The following is a 20,275-nucleotide window of genomic DNA, read 5'->3' as shown; positions in this document are numbered from 1 at the left end:
CTCCTTGCTTTCCTTTCCCCTGAGGCTTCAAACATGCAGCAAATTGTTTCTTTTTCCTAGGGAAATCTGGTCCAGTGCCACTGATGCATTCTTAAGGTTCCCCAAAATTTAAATTTTTATTTTAGTGTTGGAAAGCAGCAGACAACACTTAAATTCAGAAGTCATTAGCTATTCTCTGCTGTACCTTAGATACTGTTTCCCCCGTAGTGACAAACAGCAAGCTTTTAGCACAGAAACCACCTGTAACAAATGTTATGAATTATTTTCTTGCCTATTTCTTTACTGACATTGCATGCACAGTTTCTTGTGAGAAAAAAAAAGTTATGCCAGCATGTTTGGTTTAAATTCATACTTAATAGTAATTAATATTTAATTTTAAATAACATGTTAATTTTGAATGAACATTTTTTGCTTTATTTTTCTGCCTCGTAGAGGAATCTCCTGTTTCTTAGCTTTATTTCTTCATGAGATGGCAGAATGTTACACCTGTTCAAACTGACTATAAGCAGAAACACAACCCCTCAAAAGAGCCAACACCTTTCTCAAGAATATTGTATCAATTGTATTAATCCAGGTCCTTTTCACTGGCATACAGGTAGTGCTTTTTGCCTGTACAGTAAGTGTTATCTGTTAATATTATATAAAAAAAAATCAGTCTTCAGTTACTTCAGTTACTCAGAAGTGACAGCAGTGAACACTACACAGTACAGTTTCAGTGAGTTAGTGCTGATGGAAGCCAAGGTAACCAGGTTATTGCCACTTTCTCAATGTATTTGTGCAAAAATGAGACAAGTAGCAAGGCTTCATTAACCTGAGCTGTAACAGTGCAGACAAAAAAAAAAAAAAAAAAAAAAGAAGGCAGCTGGTTTTACAGGTCTTACACTGTAAATTAAAACTGTTCATTTTAAAATGAAGGCGCTCTCTTAAGAACATGAACACACAGAATTACAGACTTCCTGTTTTTTTGGCCAGAGTGACATCAGTGTAGTGAAGGATGTTTTGAAAGTACCGTCTACAACTTTGTTTTCATTCATTTTTATGACCTTGCCAACACACTGCTGACTTGGGCAAAGCTGACTGACTGCAGCTACAGTTGCTCAACCGTTTGGACACAGACATGTGAAAATCCCTGCCATGTAGAACACCCGCCTAGCAGCTGTGTGACTTGGAAGTTAGGAATGTTTAAATGGTTCTGTGAACTAGGGTCTTAAGAAAATAACACTTACAGACTGCCACATCATGTGAGATACTCATTTTTTTTACCATGGAGCTATTTGGCACAGACCACACAAGACAGAATCCCAGGAAAAAGGAGTCTGGATGGGATCCTTGGGAGGCCACCAAAGCAGAGCCAGCTTCATAGCCAGATCAGGTTGTGTTATCATCCAGGGAGGCTCGAAAAATATCCAAGGATGGAGATTATGCAATTTCTCTGTGCAACCTGTGCTGCTGCTTCACCACTACTCCAGATCATGCCATCCCGAAATGCTATCTACAAGATTACTATGCGTACTCTTTTACTGCTGGCTACTCAACTAGAGGTAGGAATGTAAGGCAGAAGGGAGTCTGGGGATTTGAATTCTTTTCAATTTTATTCCTGAATTCAATAATCTCTGGTTGTTTTTTGCTTGTTTTGTTTTTTTTTTCCTACATTTACCATATGCATTTTCCCCAGATATCTTTTTGGATGCCTAAAATATAAATGAAACAATGCAAAATATACAGGTCTCTTCAGGGTGTTTCAAGACTCAACAATTTTATTTTTTTTTCCCTGATGCTTACCAATTATTATTCATGTAGTAAAGACCTGAAAAATGTCTCAAGGAAAAGTGGAGATGACATCTCGACATTTTAGTATGTAGTCAGAAAGTATAATTTAACTTTTGTTTCCTACTATAATTGTTGTGGCCAAGATTTGATACAAATTCTGCAACGGCCATGGGAAAGACAGGATACTCTATCAAATTTTGGAGAATGCTGTTTGGCGAATGGCGTTAAAAAGGCCAAAGTTCGTTGATACCTTATTTGAAATACTCTTGAAATGATTTCTCAGGACAGAAATGTCACTCACCATCCCTAAACAACACCTCATCCCAAATCCTCTTTGCTGTCCTTTAAAGACAGATCGGGCGGCTCTCGGCGCGGGCAGGAGCGGCGATCCCGGCGCGGGTGGCGGCTCTGCCGGGGCGCGGAAGCGCCGGAGCCGCGGGGCGCCTTTATGCCAGGCCCCGCCCCCCCGCGCGCGCTGCCGCCCCTCGCCGCGCGCCGGGCCAATGGGAGCGCGCGCCTGGGGAAGGCGGGAGAATGCGAACCCCTGGCAGCGCCGCCGGCCGCGCCTTATAAGGGCAGGGCCTCGCGCATGCGCGCTCCGGGCAGGGGCGGGGGCGCCGAACGGGGGTTTTGCTCCGGCGGCGGCACCGCGGGAAGGGGCGCGCGACCCGCGGGACCCCGCGGAGGGGCGGTCGCAGCCGCCCGGCCCGGCGAGCGCTCGCTGCCCCGGGGCGCGGCCGCCCGAGGGCAACGGGGCGGCGGCAGGAGGAGGAGGAGGAGGAGAAGAAGACGACGGAGAAGGGAGCGGGGAAGCCGCAAGGACCCCGCGCCCGGTGCGGGCGGCGCGGCGGCGGCGGATGTGCTGCTGGCGCGGGGGGATGATGCTGGCGGGGCCACAGCTGGTGGCGGGGCCGGCGGCGCCGGGCGGGGAGCGGGCCCGGCTGCTCTCGCTCTACGTGCAGGACTACCTGGAGTGCGTGGAGTCTCTGCCGCTGGACATCCAGCGCAACGCCTCGCTGCTGCGGGAGATGGACACGCAGTGCCAAGGTGGGCGCCGCCGCGGGGCACCGGGCGGCGGGGAAAGAGGGGAAAGGGGACGGCCTCCGCCCGCCGCACATGCGCCCGGCGCGGAGGAGCCGGGGCCGGGGTGAAACCCTGCTGGGGCCCCGCGGGGCTGCGCTTGCGGGGGGCACGGGGCTCCCGGCGCCCGGTCGGTCCCGGGGAAGGCCGCTCCGCCTCGGGGGCCGGCGGGGCCGCGCCGCCCGGCGCTAGGCCCCGGCGCCGCCGTTTGGGGTCGCTTCCGCCCTGCCGGGCAGCCCTGCCGCCCGAACCGGCGGCGCTGCCGCTGGAGGTGGGGTCCGGAAATCGGCCTCCCCGCAGCTCCTCCCGCCGCGCTCCTCCGCCTCTCCCGGCGGAGCCCAGCGCCCGTCCCACGGTAGAGCGCACGCACGGTGGGGGCGGGGATACATAAAGCGCCAGCCGCGTTCCCTCGGGTCGTGAAGGGCGACTGTGGAGCGGGAAGTTGCCTTAAGCCTCATCCAAAGGCTCCTTCGGGAGGCGAGTTCAGTGCCGGTTAAAGACCGTGCGCCCCGCGGAGTTTGCGGGGCACGGCGGTGCCTGGCAGCTGCCAGCCGGCCCCCGCCGTGAGGCAGGAATTTGATCCCGTGGAGTCGGCACTGGAGCCGCATCTCCCTCCTCCGGCGTGGGCAGGAGGGGACCATGGGGACCGGCAAGGCCCCTTAGACGCTGAAGGGCCACCTCAGGAGGCAGCTGTTGTGAGGGATTCTTTCAATTCTCTTTCTAATTACCCGAGAAAACACATAAGAACAGGCTTTTGTAAATTGCCTGGGATTTTAAAGTTTAAATGGCACAGACTTGCCTGCAGCATTTTGAATTCCCTAGTCCAGGCTGGCTCTTTACCGCCTGATCCATGGTGACTAGCCAGCAATCCTCAGATTTACATAGATTAAATATTTTCTTTAGACTGTGTATGATTGTCTATTTATCCAGCCACCGATACTGGGTCATATAAGAAACTTGTTGCTAGTTTTAATCAAAGCCTTCAACTGTTTAAAAAAAAAAAAAAAAAAACCAAAAAATCCTGAAAACCCCAAAAATGGGATAAAAATATTTTAGACCCAAGCCTAAAACGTAAAAGCAATTCCATATTATTTCAGCTAATTTAAAAGCTAGTGATGGTGTGTGGAGGAGGGAAAAAGTTACTCTTGTGCTTAGAAAACAAATCGTTTTAGCTATTATTACCTCCACCAAACTTAATCAGATTATCTGTAATGAACACTTGGCCCTGGTTTGGGTTGGAGATTTTTGTTTGTTTTTTTTTTTTTTTTTTTTTTTTTTTTAACAGAGGTTTTAGAGTTGTTTATTAGGGTATTTGAATGCCTTGTCTAATCTTTGGGGATTCACAAGAAGTTTGGTAAACTTCCATCTCTGTCAGTCCAAAACTTCTTTGCTCTCTTTAGTGGATGTTGATCCCTGTAAAGTTCAGCCTATCTTCACAGGCTGCATCCAGGCAGTAACCGATGTAAGATGAATGTTGTTCTCTGTCAGAGTATGAGCGAGTGACCAGCTATTGTTTGTGAACGGTTCTGGGTAGGGCATTCCCAATATAGGAAATCTGTCTCATCTATCTGTACCTACACGCCTGCCTCCAAAAAAAGAAGTCTGGGTGGGAGATTGTATGCTGTTGAACAAGAAAGGCATAGCCAGAGTACAATATTGTACAACCACACAAAGTACCCTACTCCATGCTTTTCAGGAGCTGAGAGTAAGATTTTTTAAAAATTTTATTTCTCTTGTCAGGGCAACAAGCAAGTGATGCAGCTGAAGGTGCAGGGGAAAAAAAAAGCTTGTGTTTTAAATGGTAGCTGGAATGCTGATATTAAAATACAGAAAATACAGGTTGAGTTACTGGACAGGCCAGGGGAGTGATGTTTATCTTACCTTAGTGAAAGTCTGGAACAGAACAAAATGCACTTGGCTCCTGTTGTCATACAGGTTTCAGAATTTATAGTAAAAAGCAGTTGTTCATGCTTAAGCTACTGTTCCAAGATATCAGCAGGAAAAAAAATCACTAGAAATGATGTTGAGATAACAAGCTTAAATAATTTCACAACAGTCCAGACAAATTCTTTTGAAATGTAAGCAAATTATTTAAATGCAGATCTTTAGGAAGAGGTAGATTGTACTGCATAACTTTTGCTTTAGAAGTAAATAGTTTAGTACCATTTATAAAATCCCTTACCTGTTCAAATAAAATCCTAAGTTCTGACTGAACCAATACTGCACATCAAGTTTCACTGCCAGCCCTTCTAATTATTTCCTTCCCCGTTTGGACTTTCTCTGCCCTTTATGTGTAGATCTAGTTTAACATTTGGCTTGGAAAAAGTAATTTTAAAACCCCGCAATGTAGAACAGGAGAGTACAGACTAAGACTGATTTATAAGACATTTATTGATCTCCTATTCGGGTTCATTCAACTTCCTTCTTACAACTAAATTTAGTGAAAGATTCACAGCAACTCATGCAGTTATTTTGCGTGACTTGGAAGAGGGAAAGCTTGGAAATCAAAGTGTGAGCTACTCATTTACTAGTTGCTTAAAAATATCCTATGATGCACTAAAGAGAAGGTCGCCTACTCTGAAAAGTTCAACCCTGATTTAAAATGCAGCTTGCTGTAATTTGTTTTGGCAATAGGGAAAGTATTTTGAGGGGCATAAGTTGATTTTCATTCTGATTGTGAATTTGCTATTATGTAACTTCAGTTGTCATATTCCTTTTATAACTGTGTCTACTTGAAAATGTAATGCCAAACCTTGAGATGAGTAAGAGGGGAAGGTAGAGGATGTGGATAAACTAATTCTGGAGTGTTATATATCAGGATATATGACAATTCTGTGAATTTCAGGATTCTTCGTGTGATAAAATAAGCGATTGCTTTGGTTTGCTGGCCGAGTTTTGGAATTATTGTGGTAAGGACTCTTAGGAGAAACTCCTCCTCTTTCAGATGGAAGGAGGATCTGGATTATCCATGCCTCGACAACTGTCATGTCCCCTCTCTCGTGTTATCCTTTCTTTTTCGAATGGCTGAAATAAGCTTGCTCTTTCTTAGAACATGAATATTTTCTTGCAACAGTTTGAATATGTAATTCAAGTGCATGTGGTCGTCAAATTAGTGTTTAAGGTCACAATCTAACCCACTAGGGGCACTATAATTAAGATTTGTACTATTTTTGATCTGATATTTGAAATATTTGTTTTCTTGAGCATGTTCCATCTTGTGTAATTATTCCTGTGATTATTTTTATTTTATAGAAGCGTTAAAAGAAATAGATGATGTCTATGAAAAATACAAGTCAGAAAACGATCCTGTTCAGAAGAAACGTTTGCAGCAGCATCTTCAGCGGGCATTAATCAACAGTCAAGAACTTGGAGATGAAAAAATTCAAATAGTTACTCAGATGCTAGAACTGGTAGAGAACAGAGCCCGCCAAATGGAAACACACTCTCAGTGTTTCCAAGATCTGTCTGAGAACGAAAAGCCTCTGGAAAAGGCCAAGGTGGAGTCCTGCCAGCCAGAGAGATCCTCCCGCAGACCTCGTCGCCAGCGAACCAGCGAAAGCCGCGACCTGTGCCACATAGCAAACGGTATTGATGACTGCGATGACCAGCCACCTAAAGAGAAACGATCCAAATCTTCCAAGAAGAAAAAACGCTCCAAAGCCAAACAGGAGAGAGAGGTTTCACCCGTAGAATTTGCAATTGATCCCAATGAACCAACTTACTGCTTATGCAACCAAGTGTCTTACGGCGAAATGATAGGATGTGACAATGAACAGTGCCCTATTGAGTGGTTCCACTTTTCCTGTGTTGGACTCACGTACAAACCAAAGGGGAAATGGTATTGCCCCAAGTGCAGAGGAGACAATGAGAAAACAATGGACAAATGTACTGACAAATCAAAAAAAGATAGGAGATCGAGGTAGTGAAAACAATTTATGTTTTAAAGAGTTACTCCTTTTATATTAAAATGTTTCATTTCCACAGGACATTGTTTTAGGAAATGCATAAGACTATGCAATAATTTTTAATCTATAATATTAATATTAAAAACTGTTATACCTTCTGTGATCTTTAACTTTCTGCACTGAATAACCAAATAATTGAAACAGGGTGGCTTCAGACCTTTCACAGAAGACATTACAAGCAGATGGCGCTTGGTTTCAATTTACCCCGTTAGTATTTTAAAGAACCTTGTGAATCCTGAAATAATGGTGGTGGGAAAGATACTGAAGAACTTCTCATGTTATGTTAAAGGGGTTGAAAGGCCTCATATCTCTGCTAGGATCTTAACAACTGAGTTTGTTCCTTATCCCAAGTTTTACATTTTCAGTTTTTGTGTTAACATCACGCGTTTGGAGTTAGGGGTTTTGAATTCAGCTGTAACTGTAAAAGTCTTCCGAGCTATAAGCAGACCTCTCCAGTGACTTTCATATGATCAGTATGTTATTGCAAGGAAGAAAATACCACTAACTTAAACTTTTCTTTTTTGCCAACATTAAACTCTTGTCTTTGTGACTATACTTGGGAGTCAGTTTTTGGGTATGATATAATTATGGTGTGTACTCAGTTTTTGATAATAGGTTTTGTCAAGCATCCTGATGTGGTCTTTATCATTTAACATGATCTCTATATAAGCCTTGAAGTGGTAGAAGGATCCCTTGAGAGGAGGGGATATTAACATTTCGGGGAACAGGAACTGGAAATGTGATGGAATCTTCATTCTAATCCATCTGTAGAGCTGAATCATGACTGCTACTCTCTGGGGTGCAAACATTGCTCTTCCTTAAGTAGGATTTGTGTGTGTATGTGGCCAAACCTGGGTTTAGGCACAGCACCAAAGTTCTTGGACTTGGGCAACTACCTCAAAGCCTGAAGGCAAAAGCTTTCAATAAAAAGTTAATAGATATAAAACAACAAAACATAAGCATGCATGGCACAGAGCCACTAGACAAATCCCAGCAGGTTTCTGACAGGTGATGTAAGAGCGTTGTCCTGATATGCTGGTAGTATCTAAACGCTACTTGGGTGGTAGTTAAAAGTGAACTTCCTCACCCCCTTAAGGTGCCTTAAAGGAAGTGAAAAAAAGATGAAAACAGCTGTTGCTGTACCTTTGCAATGGGAGATGCTAATGGAGAGGTGGGTGGGCTACCAAAGCTCAGCCCTGGGGCTCCTGCTCAGCAGTGCTCTTGAGACTGGCATTGGGGTGGGCTTGGCAAGGCAAGCAGCAGCTCTGCAGGGCTGGCTGTGGGGTTACCTGAGGGTGGGCTGCAAGTGCTCAGAAGTTCCCTGTAGGTCTCTGTCCCTTGCTGCTAAGGTTTCCCTTGACAGTACAGAGGGAAAAGTGACACCGGCTCTGGCCAAGCCCCATCAGAAGGCAGTTAGCAAAACTGAGTTGAGAGCGGCCCAGAAGGCAGGGAGATGAGCAAAAGCAAGCTGGGATGGATGAATGCCATCAGAACTCCTGCCTGCATCTCCACTAGAGGGCCGTGCCAGCTGGGTCTTGAGGGTGGAATGTGCGGTGCAGGGCACAAAGCCTCTGTGCTCTCAGGCCAGATGGCACAAGTCGATGCACAGCATGCTCAGTATCATAAGGTAACACACCAAGCCTGTTTCCTCTGGTGTGATCTGATTCCTTAGCAGGATTGAGCATTTGCAAGTAGTTAGCATGTACCAGGGGAGTAGAAAGGCAAAGGTTTGAATTTTTGCTCTAAAACTGTAGGTTTATGAAGTGGAGTAGTGCTCCAGTAAGGAGGTCCGTACCACAGTAAGTAAACAGCTCCTGCAGGAAACTCCTGTAAGGGCTCTGACCATCAGTAGGATAGGATAGAGGGTAAACCTTATCCCTACCTTGCTTTCCAGGCCTACTGGCTGATCTCAGGTTGCAAAAATTGTCTTGAGGGGCTGGATCATGGCTAGTGATGGAGAATGATCAGACCTGCTGTTAGAGATAAGTGGCAGTAAGTTGTCTTCTGAACATTTGACTTCTTTTTGTGTTATGGCTTAAGGATTCTCAAATTTCCTTCTTGAGAAGATTGATTGGAAGCCTTGGGCTGAGGATTAAATGAACATCTAATCTTGACCTAAAATGGACATGCTCCCTAGTATTAAAAAACAAACATTGCTTAAGTAAGCACTGAAGTTGCAGAACAAAGTACAAGTGAAATTGTAAGTATTAATGTTACCGATTTATCTGGACAAGTATTCCTTGAATTTGTACTGGATGAATCAAGAATACTTCTTTCCAATGCAGAGAGGAAATCTGGGAGCCTTACATAATTCATCTGAAATAATTGCTGAAGTAGGAGGTGTATGTTGGGGTGATACAGAAAGGAAATTTTAGATTTTGAAAGTGGTCCAGATAATTATCTTTAATGCAAGGATGCTTTATTTTATTCTAATGACCCTTCTAGTAGTGAATAGGAATTCTCAAGGCTTCCAGTGAAGACCGTGCTGGAGAAATGGCACTTGCTTGGCTTAATGTATGAAATTGCTCAAATGTAGCAATAGTTCTGTTTATATTGCAAATTAGCAGCATGCCTCAAATATAGTGGGTGCTTCTGCAATTATTTCTTTTAAATGATCTGGCTAATTTGTTGTTAAGACATACATAAAAAAAGATCTGATGTTATCTGGTATCTATCCTTTCACCACTTTTTTTAACCAAACAAATTTTATGGGTTTCTATCCATTCCTATAGAAGATCAATGATTAATTGCTGAAGGTGCACATAGGATGCTAGTATGAAATCAGAAAGGTAAGTAGAGAATTCTTATGTTGCTTCTTAATGATGAGTTACTTTTCTTAAAGGGATGAACCTCGCTATTGAAGTCAGAATGAAAAGTAAATGATGTTAAACCAGTTCATCTTTGAGATATGTATTGAGTCGCACGAAGTAGGTCTATCTTGCAAAAAAAATTAATCAGGGCAACGCATACTTTGGAAGTTGATAGTAGTATATGTGACTACACAGTTTACTGCTTTCTCTTTTGAAAATCAACACTGCATACTAATTCAGCCTAGTTGCATCTTGTTTTCTTGTAGCCTTTGAAAAAATGGTGCACTTATAAGTTCTTTCTTTTTGCCTTTCAGTTTTGGAGTAATGCAAGTTCAGCAGCAGCAAAACATCCTCAATAAGATAGTTAAAAGAAATTATATTTCAGCAAGAATGTTTCTTGATCACTGTCCTGTGGACTGGTTTGATTAATTTTGATGAAATAAGCCTTAAAGCAAAACAAATACCATAAGAGAAAGCATACTGTTTTGAAAGCAAAACAAGCAATTTAATACTTGCCATCTACATTGTAAGGCTATCTTGATATCTGCAGCACTATGATAATACTTCTGGTTTTAAACTAGTTTTAACTGTATTTCACTGCCAAGATTTATCTAATCTACACATCCAGAAATGGTAATGTGATACTGACAGGTCTTGAAACTGGTTCAGAATAGAGGTAAGGGAAATGCCCATTTCTTCCCTGAATTTATATAAGGATTTTGGTTTGGATCCTTTTAGAGCTGAGATAAGCCTTTATAAAGAAGATGGCATTTCATTACTTTGAAGACTCTTCATTTAAAAGTCTCTAACTTCAGCTTTAAGGAAACTGCTATGGTTTGTCTGAATTAACATGAGCTGCTTGGCCACACCAGCAAGTTAAGGGCTTGGACTTCTTTCTCCCTCTTATCTGCATATATATTTCTTTTATTAAGAAGTCTCATTTCCAGTTGCTCTGCAAGTCTTTGATATTAACACCTCAGACTGAAAAATATGCCACAGGTCTTTGCATTTGATCCTCTGAAGTTGATGAGCAGGGCTTTCACTCACACCTACAATTGTTCTTCTGTCCAATGCTAGTTAGGTAAGACATTTTGCTATTGGTGGTAGAAACTGATGTTAATGTGCAAATGTTCAAGTCCCACACTTACATACTGTAGAAGAGAAAAGGTGTATTTTTTTCCTGTTATCATTCCTCTTTTATAGTATCTCCTGTGATAATTTTCTGATTACTCTGCAGTCTTTGGAACAGCTTGAGGGTTACGCAGTGCCACTACAGCTGGGCAATAAACAGTTGTATTTAGTGAAAATTATGGGAAATTTTTCATTAAGTTAAGCTGCCATTTGCTTTTGAATCCAAGTTTCAAGGTCAAAATTGCATCTGAATTCTTTCTAATTTTTTTGGTGGGTAAGAGTTCTAAAAGCTCATTTTAACAAAGTCTTCATTTTTTCTCATCTAGATCTGCCCTCTTTTAATTTACCTGGTATAGGGCAAGTTCAGTTTTAAGTGCGTGTTTTAACTGCAAGTATTGAACTGAATTGCATTTCTGTTCTGCTGCAGCTGTGTTCCAGCAGAGCATTACTGGCCAATTTTGTACTGCTTAGAGATGCACTTCATGCATTGTATGCTTTTGGGGTTTTTTCTTAATATACATCAAGGAAGTTATAAGTAGCACAGACACAGATTCAAACTTTAATTTCTGTTTCAAAGGCCTGTTTTCCAGTGTATAGATTAGTGCTAAGTGTGTGCATAGAAAAAATAAAATCTTCCCTAAAGCTTTGCTTTCATATACTTACAGAATGGCTCCACTGAAAAGGAAAGAACTGGTGAATGAATTTCACTACAGTGATTAGATGTGCACATGAAGATTAGAAGAAAGTTACAGATGATAGTTGAAGGAATAGAGGGGAAGCAACTCAGGTACTTTTTGGGTTGAATTTAGTGTGGTTTAAGAATCTCAAAACAGAAGAAAATAAAATGAATTCTAGAACCTTTGATAGTAATGTTCAGCAGAAAAATTAGGATTAAATCCTGCCCCAATTTGAATAAAATTCTATTGAGCAGGGTTCTACCCAGCATACTGATTTCCAGCTCCCTTTGACTAAAGCCTAAAAAAAGATTAAAGCTCCATGGCAACTACTATCTTAACTCCTGACAGCCATAGTATAAATTACATCTTGTAAAAACCTAATACTGAAAAGTTTTATTTAGGTCACCAGTCAGGCTAGGAAATGGAAGGCTTTGGAAGGTAGATGCCACCCCAAACTTCATTTTGTCCCTTAATTGGTATCAGTGAGGCAGAGATTTTTGTGGGTGGCAAATTGGATGCATATGCAGTATGAATAAAAAACCTGACAAGTTTTAGGTTTGTTTCATACTTCCGGGGGAAAGAGTGCAATTTACTTGTGACTGTAACCTTCCAGTAAGGAATACAGCAAGGTTCAACTGGGAGGCAACAGCCCAGATAGGGACAACATGAGTTATCGCAATAGTTGCATTTGCTGGCAGTGGAGGAATGGTACTGGGTTGGGAATTTTTGTGTTTGGGGTTTTTTGTTTGCTTGGTTGCTCTTGGGTTTTGGTCTGTTTGGAGTTTTTGGGGGGGTTTTGGTTGGTTGGTTGGTTTTTATTTTGGTTTTTTTTTGTTTGTTTGGGGTTTTTCTTCTGTTGGTTAGGGGGTTTTTTTTTGTGTGTATTTTGGTTGGCTTCAGCTGTTTTTTTCTCCTTTGTTTTTAAAGGAGAGGGGAGGGAAATGGATAAAGGTTGTGAATTAATTTGCCCACAGATATTTCAGTTGTGCTACAGAAGCCGGGTCTCAGACTTGCGTGGAGATATTGCTTTCTTCTTGTTTAAGGTTAACAATGCATAAGTTATCAGTGGTGGGAATGAATATAAATGGACATTAAAAGTCTAGAATAAACAAAACTGTGGTAAACAACAACAATTCAAGTCCCCAAATTCTATTTGCATGACGATTATCTGGTACTGCTATTTTTTTTTTCCATTTTTTTTGTTCTTTGACTATTTTTGACCTGATCCTCTCTGGACTATGTGTTTTTCAGGCCTTGAAGAATGCCTTTAATTGTCTGAGGAATGCTTTATTGGATCCATTAAAATAGCCTGGATAGTGTGGTAGCTGACACAGGGAGGGATTGGTTACCAGGATCATTGATCCTGCCCTGCGTGCATGGACAAAGCAGGGCACAGGGAGTGGTTTGCATACTCCCTAACCTGTCAGCTGCTGCTGGGCAGACAGAATTGTTTCAAGGCTCTTTTAGACCTCATCAGATAGCAAAGTCCTCAATAAGTCCTCAAGTCCTCTATATTTCATTTAAAAGGAAAAAACCACCCATAATTTCTCAAATAAAACCAAGATAATATCAAAATTAGATATGTACTAGATATGTACTACTCCCATTCAAAAATGTACTAGAGTTGCAACCCACTGCATTCCTGCATTACTGCCTGTGTAGAAACTTTGCAATGAAAATGTTTAATGCTAACATGCCACCTATTACTGGAGAAAGAAGAGTGCCAGTATAATCAGTTTCACATGCCTGCAGGTAGGATTGCTTTTGCCTTTTCCTCCAGCAGCTGGAGTTTGATGATCACAGTATAATGTACTTCTTCATAAACTGGATAAATTGTATGCTGATGTTCAAATGGATCACAAGCTTTTATCCTGTGACAGATAACAAGAACATACTCAAATACAGATAGGTAGTAAAGTCTATTTAAAAAAACACCTAAATATGTTTTTTTCCCCAAGGGTGTAATATTGAGATAACAAACAGTTGTCAGTTGAACACAGTGAGTTGTATAAGTTAACCAGTAGAGCTGGGACACAGGAGATAATGTCACAATTACATGGCTTTTGAGAGAGCTTTAAAGTATGGTAAATGATTTTGTATTTCTGAATATCAGATCATCAGAATTTCTGCATCAGTGAAGAAGTATTTGTATTAATTTCATAAAAGTTGGAAATGTTGAATAATAGATGAAGTGATATGGAAACAGACAATTGAGATTTTCTAAATAAAAATACATACTTTGGCTCTGCTTTTCAGTGCAGTAATCTGCAATCTAATGATAGTATGCACTAGCATGGCAAATTCATCTACAGTAGGATTACATTTTATGTAATAAAAGGTAAGAATAACTTTGAGTCTTTCCCCTCTTACATAATTAAAATATTTGTAGTAAACTGTAATGGTTCTTCTGGATGATTTTCTGTAAAGATTTAATGATTATCATACCAGAGTATTCTAGACTTGACTTCAGAAGATGGACTTGCCCCTTCCCAAAGCACTGCCAGACCAGATGGGTTAACAGAGATGTGTCCATTCTTACCCTGTGCAACTTTTGGCCATGCTCACTGTGGGGAGGGTCTTTAATGCGTTACCTGATGAAGCCTTACAGCCACAAGACTTGTTTTCCTGTAAACATGCTCTGCACTTTTGAAAGCTGCTTGAGAAGAAGAGGTGATGGGGTTTTTTTTGAAAAGTGACATTTTAAGTACATAAACTTTTTTTTTAGAAAAATACCAAATATTTTGTCACACCTGTGGCTGTTGCCACAGAGACAAAATTGGTTTGGGAGAAGCAGGTCAGATATAAGTCTCATATTTAAAAAAATATTTTTTGCTCATAACCCTCTGTCTTGTATTTAATGACTTTTCATCTGTACTTGCTGGCATGAGGTGCAGTAGCAGAGAAGAAAGCATCCATAGATTTCAAAGGCTTGACTTTGTGAAGTGTACTAGAGTAGCTGAACAGCAGCTTCAGTAACTGCTAACTGTAAAAGGCTGTTAAAATTTATGAGAATTAAATTAACTGAAAAGAAATTTAAAACTTACTTATTCAAATCTTGCAGGTTCCTCAGAAGAGGAACAGCCTGGCAGTACCCAGAAACATTCCTGCATCAATTCTGTTGCTGGATAAAGGATTTTTTTAAAAATCTCCTGCTATTTTTGGAATACAGCTTTTTAGACAGAAGTTTATTCCAAAAACTCAGTAAGAAAAAGTTGTTATTGAGTTAGGGTCATGTTAGTATGCCATTTGGTAAAGCTCCTCCGTGAGCTTTACAGCCAAAGTAAATCTGCATATAAAGATACATAAAATGTGCTCCAAATATAGTTCTAGTTTTCCTTTTTACTAAATTAGGCACAGATTTTAAATGGAATTACATGATGAATATAAAAATGACATTCTTCCACTCAATTTTTTATAGCTGAAACTAAGTTCCTTAGGCTGACTGTGCTTTCAAGCACCTTTCACTTTCCCACGTATGTTAACTGGTATTATTTTCTAAGAGCTTGTGCCTCTTCACTCTGCCCCTTTCTCCAAAGGTGGTGTGCAGCTATGTTCTTCATCAGGTGCTTTATCTCCTATTCAATAGCCTGTAACAGATAAGATTGAGGTGAAATTTTAAATTGTGGCCTTGGCAAAATATAGCAGCTTCTGTCTCTGTTCAAAGACTGGCTCTATTAAAAAAAAAAAACAAAATAAAAACCAACAAACCAACTTAAAAGCCATGAATGCATAAAGATGTTGAAACTGTGGGTTTGAATAGCACAAACAAGGAGAGACATTGGCTGCAAGCTCCTGAACTAAAGCCAGGCACGCAAATACTGAGTAATGACAGGGCAGTAAGTTCACTCCTGTAAGAAACTGCTTGTGTTTTCAGCAAAATGGCAAAGTTTCTACTGAAGGCTTGGTTGCATCCTAACTCAGGTATTCTAATTCAAGGCATCTAACTCAAGGCTCTAAACCAAGCCTGACAGAATCCATTAGGTATCATGGGTCACTCCATAGGAAGTATCTGAAGCAGTAACTGTGGTACTGCAATTTCTGCCATGCTTATGAATGATGTAGGCAGATATTTATTGGAGTATTATAAGTTTCAGTTGAAGTTGGTGCTGATATAAACAACTCTATTAAAATAGACTATATAATAGTTTTGCCATAGTTTTATTCCAGTGCATCATTTCAAGCAGTTCCCTGTTTAAACCCTAAATAAAACCCACCAGAGATCACCATGTGAGCTGTTAGGTTTGGCAAGATCATGAAATGGTTGACTGGTCTTCCAATAGCTCTAAATAAATGGCATGCATTACTTCTCTCAGCTGGCTCTCATTACTGTTCATGCATTAAAAATACTAAATTTCTTCTAAGTCTTATTGTGATATGAATAGAGCCACTGGAATCATGTTACCTTCTACTGGAATCTCACTGGGAGCTGAGGATGGCTGGCTGCATTTACCACTAAATTTCACTAGAGCCCTTTATTTTGTTGGAAGCTTGTACCTTCTTCAGTTCAGAGTCTCCCTGTATTGTTTGTGTCACAATGATTAGATTTTTAGTACAGAGTTGAATGATCATCATCTACTTCAGCTGGGAAAAGAGGGGGTCATTCACAAATGGTCATACCTAAAAGCAGAGTCCCATGCACTGTTTACTAAAGATGCACAAAACAAAGCCTAATTTCAAATAAATCACGCAACTTCTTATCAAAGAGAGCCCAACATTCCTGCTCACTTCCAGTTTAGAAGATGAGAACATATAAGCAGAAATTCATATATTTGTGTCATTACTTAAAGCAGAAAAAACCTGGCAAAATCACTGACCATGGTTTTATCACAGTGAAAGGAGGCAAATGAATGGACAAAAATGACATGGGAGTAATTTTGTTTAAAAAGGTAAGTTGAAGTAATTTTTACAAACATTATAAATCCTTGACTTATCAGCAGAAGCACAAAATTTATTAACTTATTCTTTGCATTTCATGAAGTTACCTTATCAGCATTAGCCAACTTCCTCATTTTTCCTTTTTGACCACTCACATGGTCAGAAGAATTTGATAGTTCTGGAGTATACCATTCATGTAAGAAAAAAGAGGAATATATTCAGGAGTTTACCCATTTTCCATCATGACTCCAAACCCAGTTCTCCTGGTGTCATATGTAATTGTCAAGCAGTAAAAATCTGGATCATTCTTCAGTAATTTTTTAACTTAAAATTTAGATAAAATAGTAATTTTAAATGTCTGTCAGATAAACAGATCTAATATTAATTTGATACTAGTGTTAAGGAACAACACTTCAATGATTATTCAATATAGTTCAATAATTAATGATAGAAGCCCCTAGGATGTGAAGAGATTAAGATCAACAGGTTGCTAATTTTGTGCCATAGCAAAAAGAAACCTGCAAAACTCCACCAAATCTTGTGAGATTAATAAATAGGAATTCTGTTTTCAGATGCTGAGTAATTATATGCTATTTAGTTTCAAAAACCACACTTAAAGGTGGAGGGAGTTCAAACAAATAAGATAGAGAAAAGATATAGAAGAAATGACTTCTGATGATAGAACGGAGCTTAGAAATGAGAGGACTGAGGTCAGGAATCCTCAGTAACGTGAAAGTTTGCTTTCAGGAGGAAAGGGACAATCTGTCTAAGTGAAAAGGATAGTAATGAATGTCCCTTGGATGGAGCACTGAAGTTTAAATAAGACACTAGGGAGAAAACAAAACAAAAAAATGAGCTGTCCAACCATAGTGACAGTGAAGCACTGGAATATATTACTTTGGAAAGTACAGATCTCCAGTGACAAAGATGCTACAAGGCAGGCTAGACAATTCTGTTGACATCAGTTTAATTGTAACTGATCCTGCTGGCAGGGAAAATGGATTGGGTCAGGAGTTCTTGAGCTGTGGTAAGACAGTGACATATCCTTGGAGGCCCAGGTAAAGCTCCAGAAGAATTTAATTTGGTATTTCTCTTTCTTCCGACCTTTTCCCTTTGAAGCTCCCTCAGAAAGTCATTTGAAGAATGTTGTACTTACTCTCAGTCAGCAGGACAGGAAGGGAGCAGAGCCATCAGCTTCTCCCTACCTAGGGGCACATTTAGAGCATTGCCAGTGGCCAGCTGGGGGACACTTGTTCCACGTTCATTGCATTCGCTCAGCAAAAGTGAACTGAACGGTGGTGAAGGTTGTGCTACCCCAGCAGCAGAAATTCCATGTGGGCTGAGCCTTCCCTTTCTGATGAAATTCAGATTCACTACGGAGGAGCACTTAGAGGCATAGGATGTGAGGAATGGTGTAACTTCCCTGGGGCATCAAAACTTGGGTCAGGGAGAGGAAGTTTCTATTGATACCTGGCAATCCAGGCAGCGGCTGCAGAACACAACTACCCAGGGACAAGATTCTGGCTATTGTACAGAAGTAACACCTACTTGCTGGACTGAAAATAGGGTATATGTAAATATAGCTATATAGGGCTTGTGTATATGAAGGACCTATCCCATTACAGTAGAAAGAGAAGGCCAGTAATAATAAATTTCAGTACCACTGAAATAAATGACCTCCTAATAAGGATTTTCAGCTCCACTTTCTATGTGCTGCACCTAATTAATAAATTATTAACAAAATAATTATATTCTCTGCAGTCATAGAATATTTGATGTTCAGGTATCTTAAGCAGCAATCCTGGATATTTTGCTTTGGTCTCAACCTATTCAAGAAACACTGGAATAACATTTCACAGTATTTTCTTTGGTGTTAATTTTTGGTGGAGGGAACTGGCAAAATGAAAGTATGAATTTTTAGCAACTTACTCAGATAAGATAGTATGTAATCCTTACTGTGCTAATAATTTCTGAGTAGTTTCATGAAAATATTCACCATCCAAAGTATTTTTATAAATATAGCAGTCACTTTTTTAACATGAAAAGTGCATTTAAACTTAGAAAAAGTAATACTTTGCATTCCAGTTTCTATGTTCCATGGTATGATACAATTGATTTTCTCTTCTTCAGTGTATCAGGAAAGCACCAGATGGGGGCCATTGTAAGTCAAGACAGTAATGTTAGAAAGAGGATAGATGGGCTGGTTTCAAGAAGGCAGAGTTGGCAAAAGGCTTGCACACTGAACTTAGAGACATGGTGCATGTGCTGTGAACTCACTGACCTAAGGAGAGGCAGATCATGTGGCAAGTCAGTCACAAGCTCAAAAACATTTCTACAGATTTGTCTGCACTTTTCCGTCTCATTTATATCTAATTAAAAATATGTACCCTTTTTTCAATCTTAGCATATTTACTTACATAATTAGTTAAGTGCCATTGGTGGTGGTCAATGAACCTTAACACCAAATAAACCTCTAGGCATAAGTCCTTTCACATGGACATATAAATTTTTTGTATATGTACACATATGCACTTGTAATTACTTCTTCAGCTGATCTGCTGACCAAATGCAGTGATGGCTGAGAAAAATCGAAGTGAGTCATGTCAAATGAACACAGGGCTGAGAATACCTACAGCAGGTCAGATGAAATACTCATGGTAAAGCCAAGCACAGCCCACCAGTGATATAGGCAGGTGACAGTAAGTAGCAAAGATTATTAATAATCTTTGAAAAGTTGTGAAAAAATAAGTTCTGCTTACAAAAAATGAAATTGTAAGATTCTTATTACAATTTAAACTTTATCTTTAGGAAGAAAACCAAAATTTCCTGATATGACACTCAATCATCAGTGTAAATCAAGTAATTAAAAAGTGGCCTTAATTATGGTTGTGACTCCAGAACACTTAACTATTTTAGACCTTTCTGACACCAGATCATAATGGAAACTATGGAGGGAAATCAATACAGAGTAAGTGGCATAATAATTAAAAATGGAAGACATAATTCGACAAAATAGCTTCTCAGATTTATAAGTTATAACATATTCATCAGTAAGCAGAGCAATATTTTGTGAGCTGAAACTGCATCAACTTGATCTATTAGGATATTGTTATCCATTTTCATCTTCACTAAGCAGGAAGAATGCAAATTTACCTAATATGTCATCACTGCAAATGTAAAGCTTCTCGAAAACCTGCCTCCTTCTCATCTTTTGTGTATTGTAAATATGCAGTGGCACTCTGCACCTAAAGTACTGTGCACAGCAGTGGGAGATGAAGCCAAAACATGCTGTCTGTAACTCCAGACTTCAAGAGGTGAGTGGAAGTAGTGTGGAAAATTGTCCATATGTTTACCTCCCGTTAATCCAGGACTGCCTTGCCAGTGAAGAAACATGGATGAGAGGGGGAAAAAAAGATTGGAAACTACCCGTTTAAACTGATGTCTAAAGAGACAGTAATGCTGCTGAAATAGAATTTAAGTGAGGTCAGTCAAAATCCCTCCTTCCCACTTCTCAGGCAGCTTGAGTCACTAATTCTTGCAGTTGAAAGAATACAATAATTGCACATCAGTCTGGTCTTCATCTCTTTGATCTCCCTGCTTCAAGACAAGGAAAGTCTGGCTTTGAGAAAGGTTACAATGACCTCATTTAGTTATTCCAGTAATTCATATTTCGGTGTAAATCCATGGCCTGGACAACTGATGTTTCAATTTCAGCTCTGCAGTGTTACAGAAGTTAAAATTGTCACTTGTCTTTCTTTTGCTCATTGTCCTCTTGGGTGGAGCCTGCTGGTACAGCTCCCTGGAGGCCTTTGACTGAAGATGGCCTGCCAGAATAGGTTGCTCAGGAGTTTTCTTTGTATTGCAGCTCAGCCAACTCTTTACAAGCCCAGCCTCTAAATTCCCAATGACAAAAAGATCCCTGGCAAAACATCAGGATTCTTTGATACCACATGAACCATGTTCTGGG

General features: G+C 40.5%; 2 protein-coding genes across 2 annotated transcripts in view; one reads left to right on the top strand and one right to left on the bottom strand.

Annotated features, from left to right (window-relative positions):
* Positions 1 to 939: 939 nt before the first annotated feature.
* On the top strand, positions 940 to 7,368 carry ING2 (inhibitor of growth family member 2). Its single transcript, XM_038135105.1, has 2 exons — positions 940 to 2,817; positions 6,103 to 7,368. The coding sequence occupies exons 1-2, from the start codon at positions 2,061 to 2,063 to the stop codon at positions 6,771 to 6,773; spliced, it is 1,428 nt and encodes a 475-aa protein (XP_037991033.1). The 5' UTR covers positions 940 to 2,060; the 3' UTR covers positions 6,774 to 7,368.
* Positions 7,369 to 14,752: 7,384 nt separating this feature from the next.
* Positions 14,753 to 20,275, bottom strand: part of RWDD4 (RWD domain containing 4) — a 32,066-nt gene continuing 26,543 nt past the window's right edge. Inside the window, exon 8 of the mRNA XM_038135106.1 lies at positions 14,753 to 15,020. Within this exon, the coding sequence (XP_037991034.1) occupies positions 15,009 to 15,020 (12 nt within the window). The 3' untranslated portion in view covers positions 14,753 to 15,008. The remainder of the gene's footprint in view (positions 15,021 to 20,275) is intronic.

Source organism: Motacilla alba, chromosome 4 (genome assembly GCF_015832195.1).
Source record: "Motacilla alba alba isolate MOTALB_02 chromosome 4, Motacilla_alba_V1.0_pri, whole genome shotgun sequence".
Lineage (NCBI taxonomy): Eukaryota > Metazoa > Chordata > Aves > Passeriformes > Motacillidae > Motacilla > Motacilla alba.
This window is presented reverse-complemented; position numbering and strand designations above follow the sequence as displayed.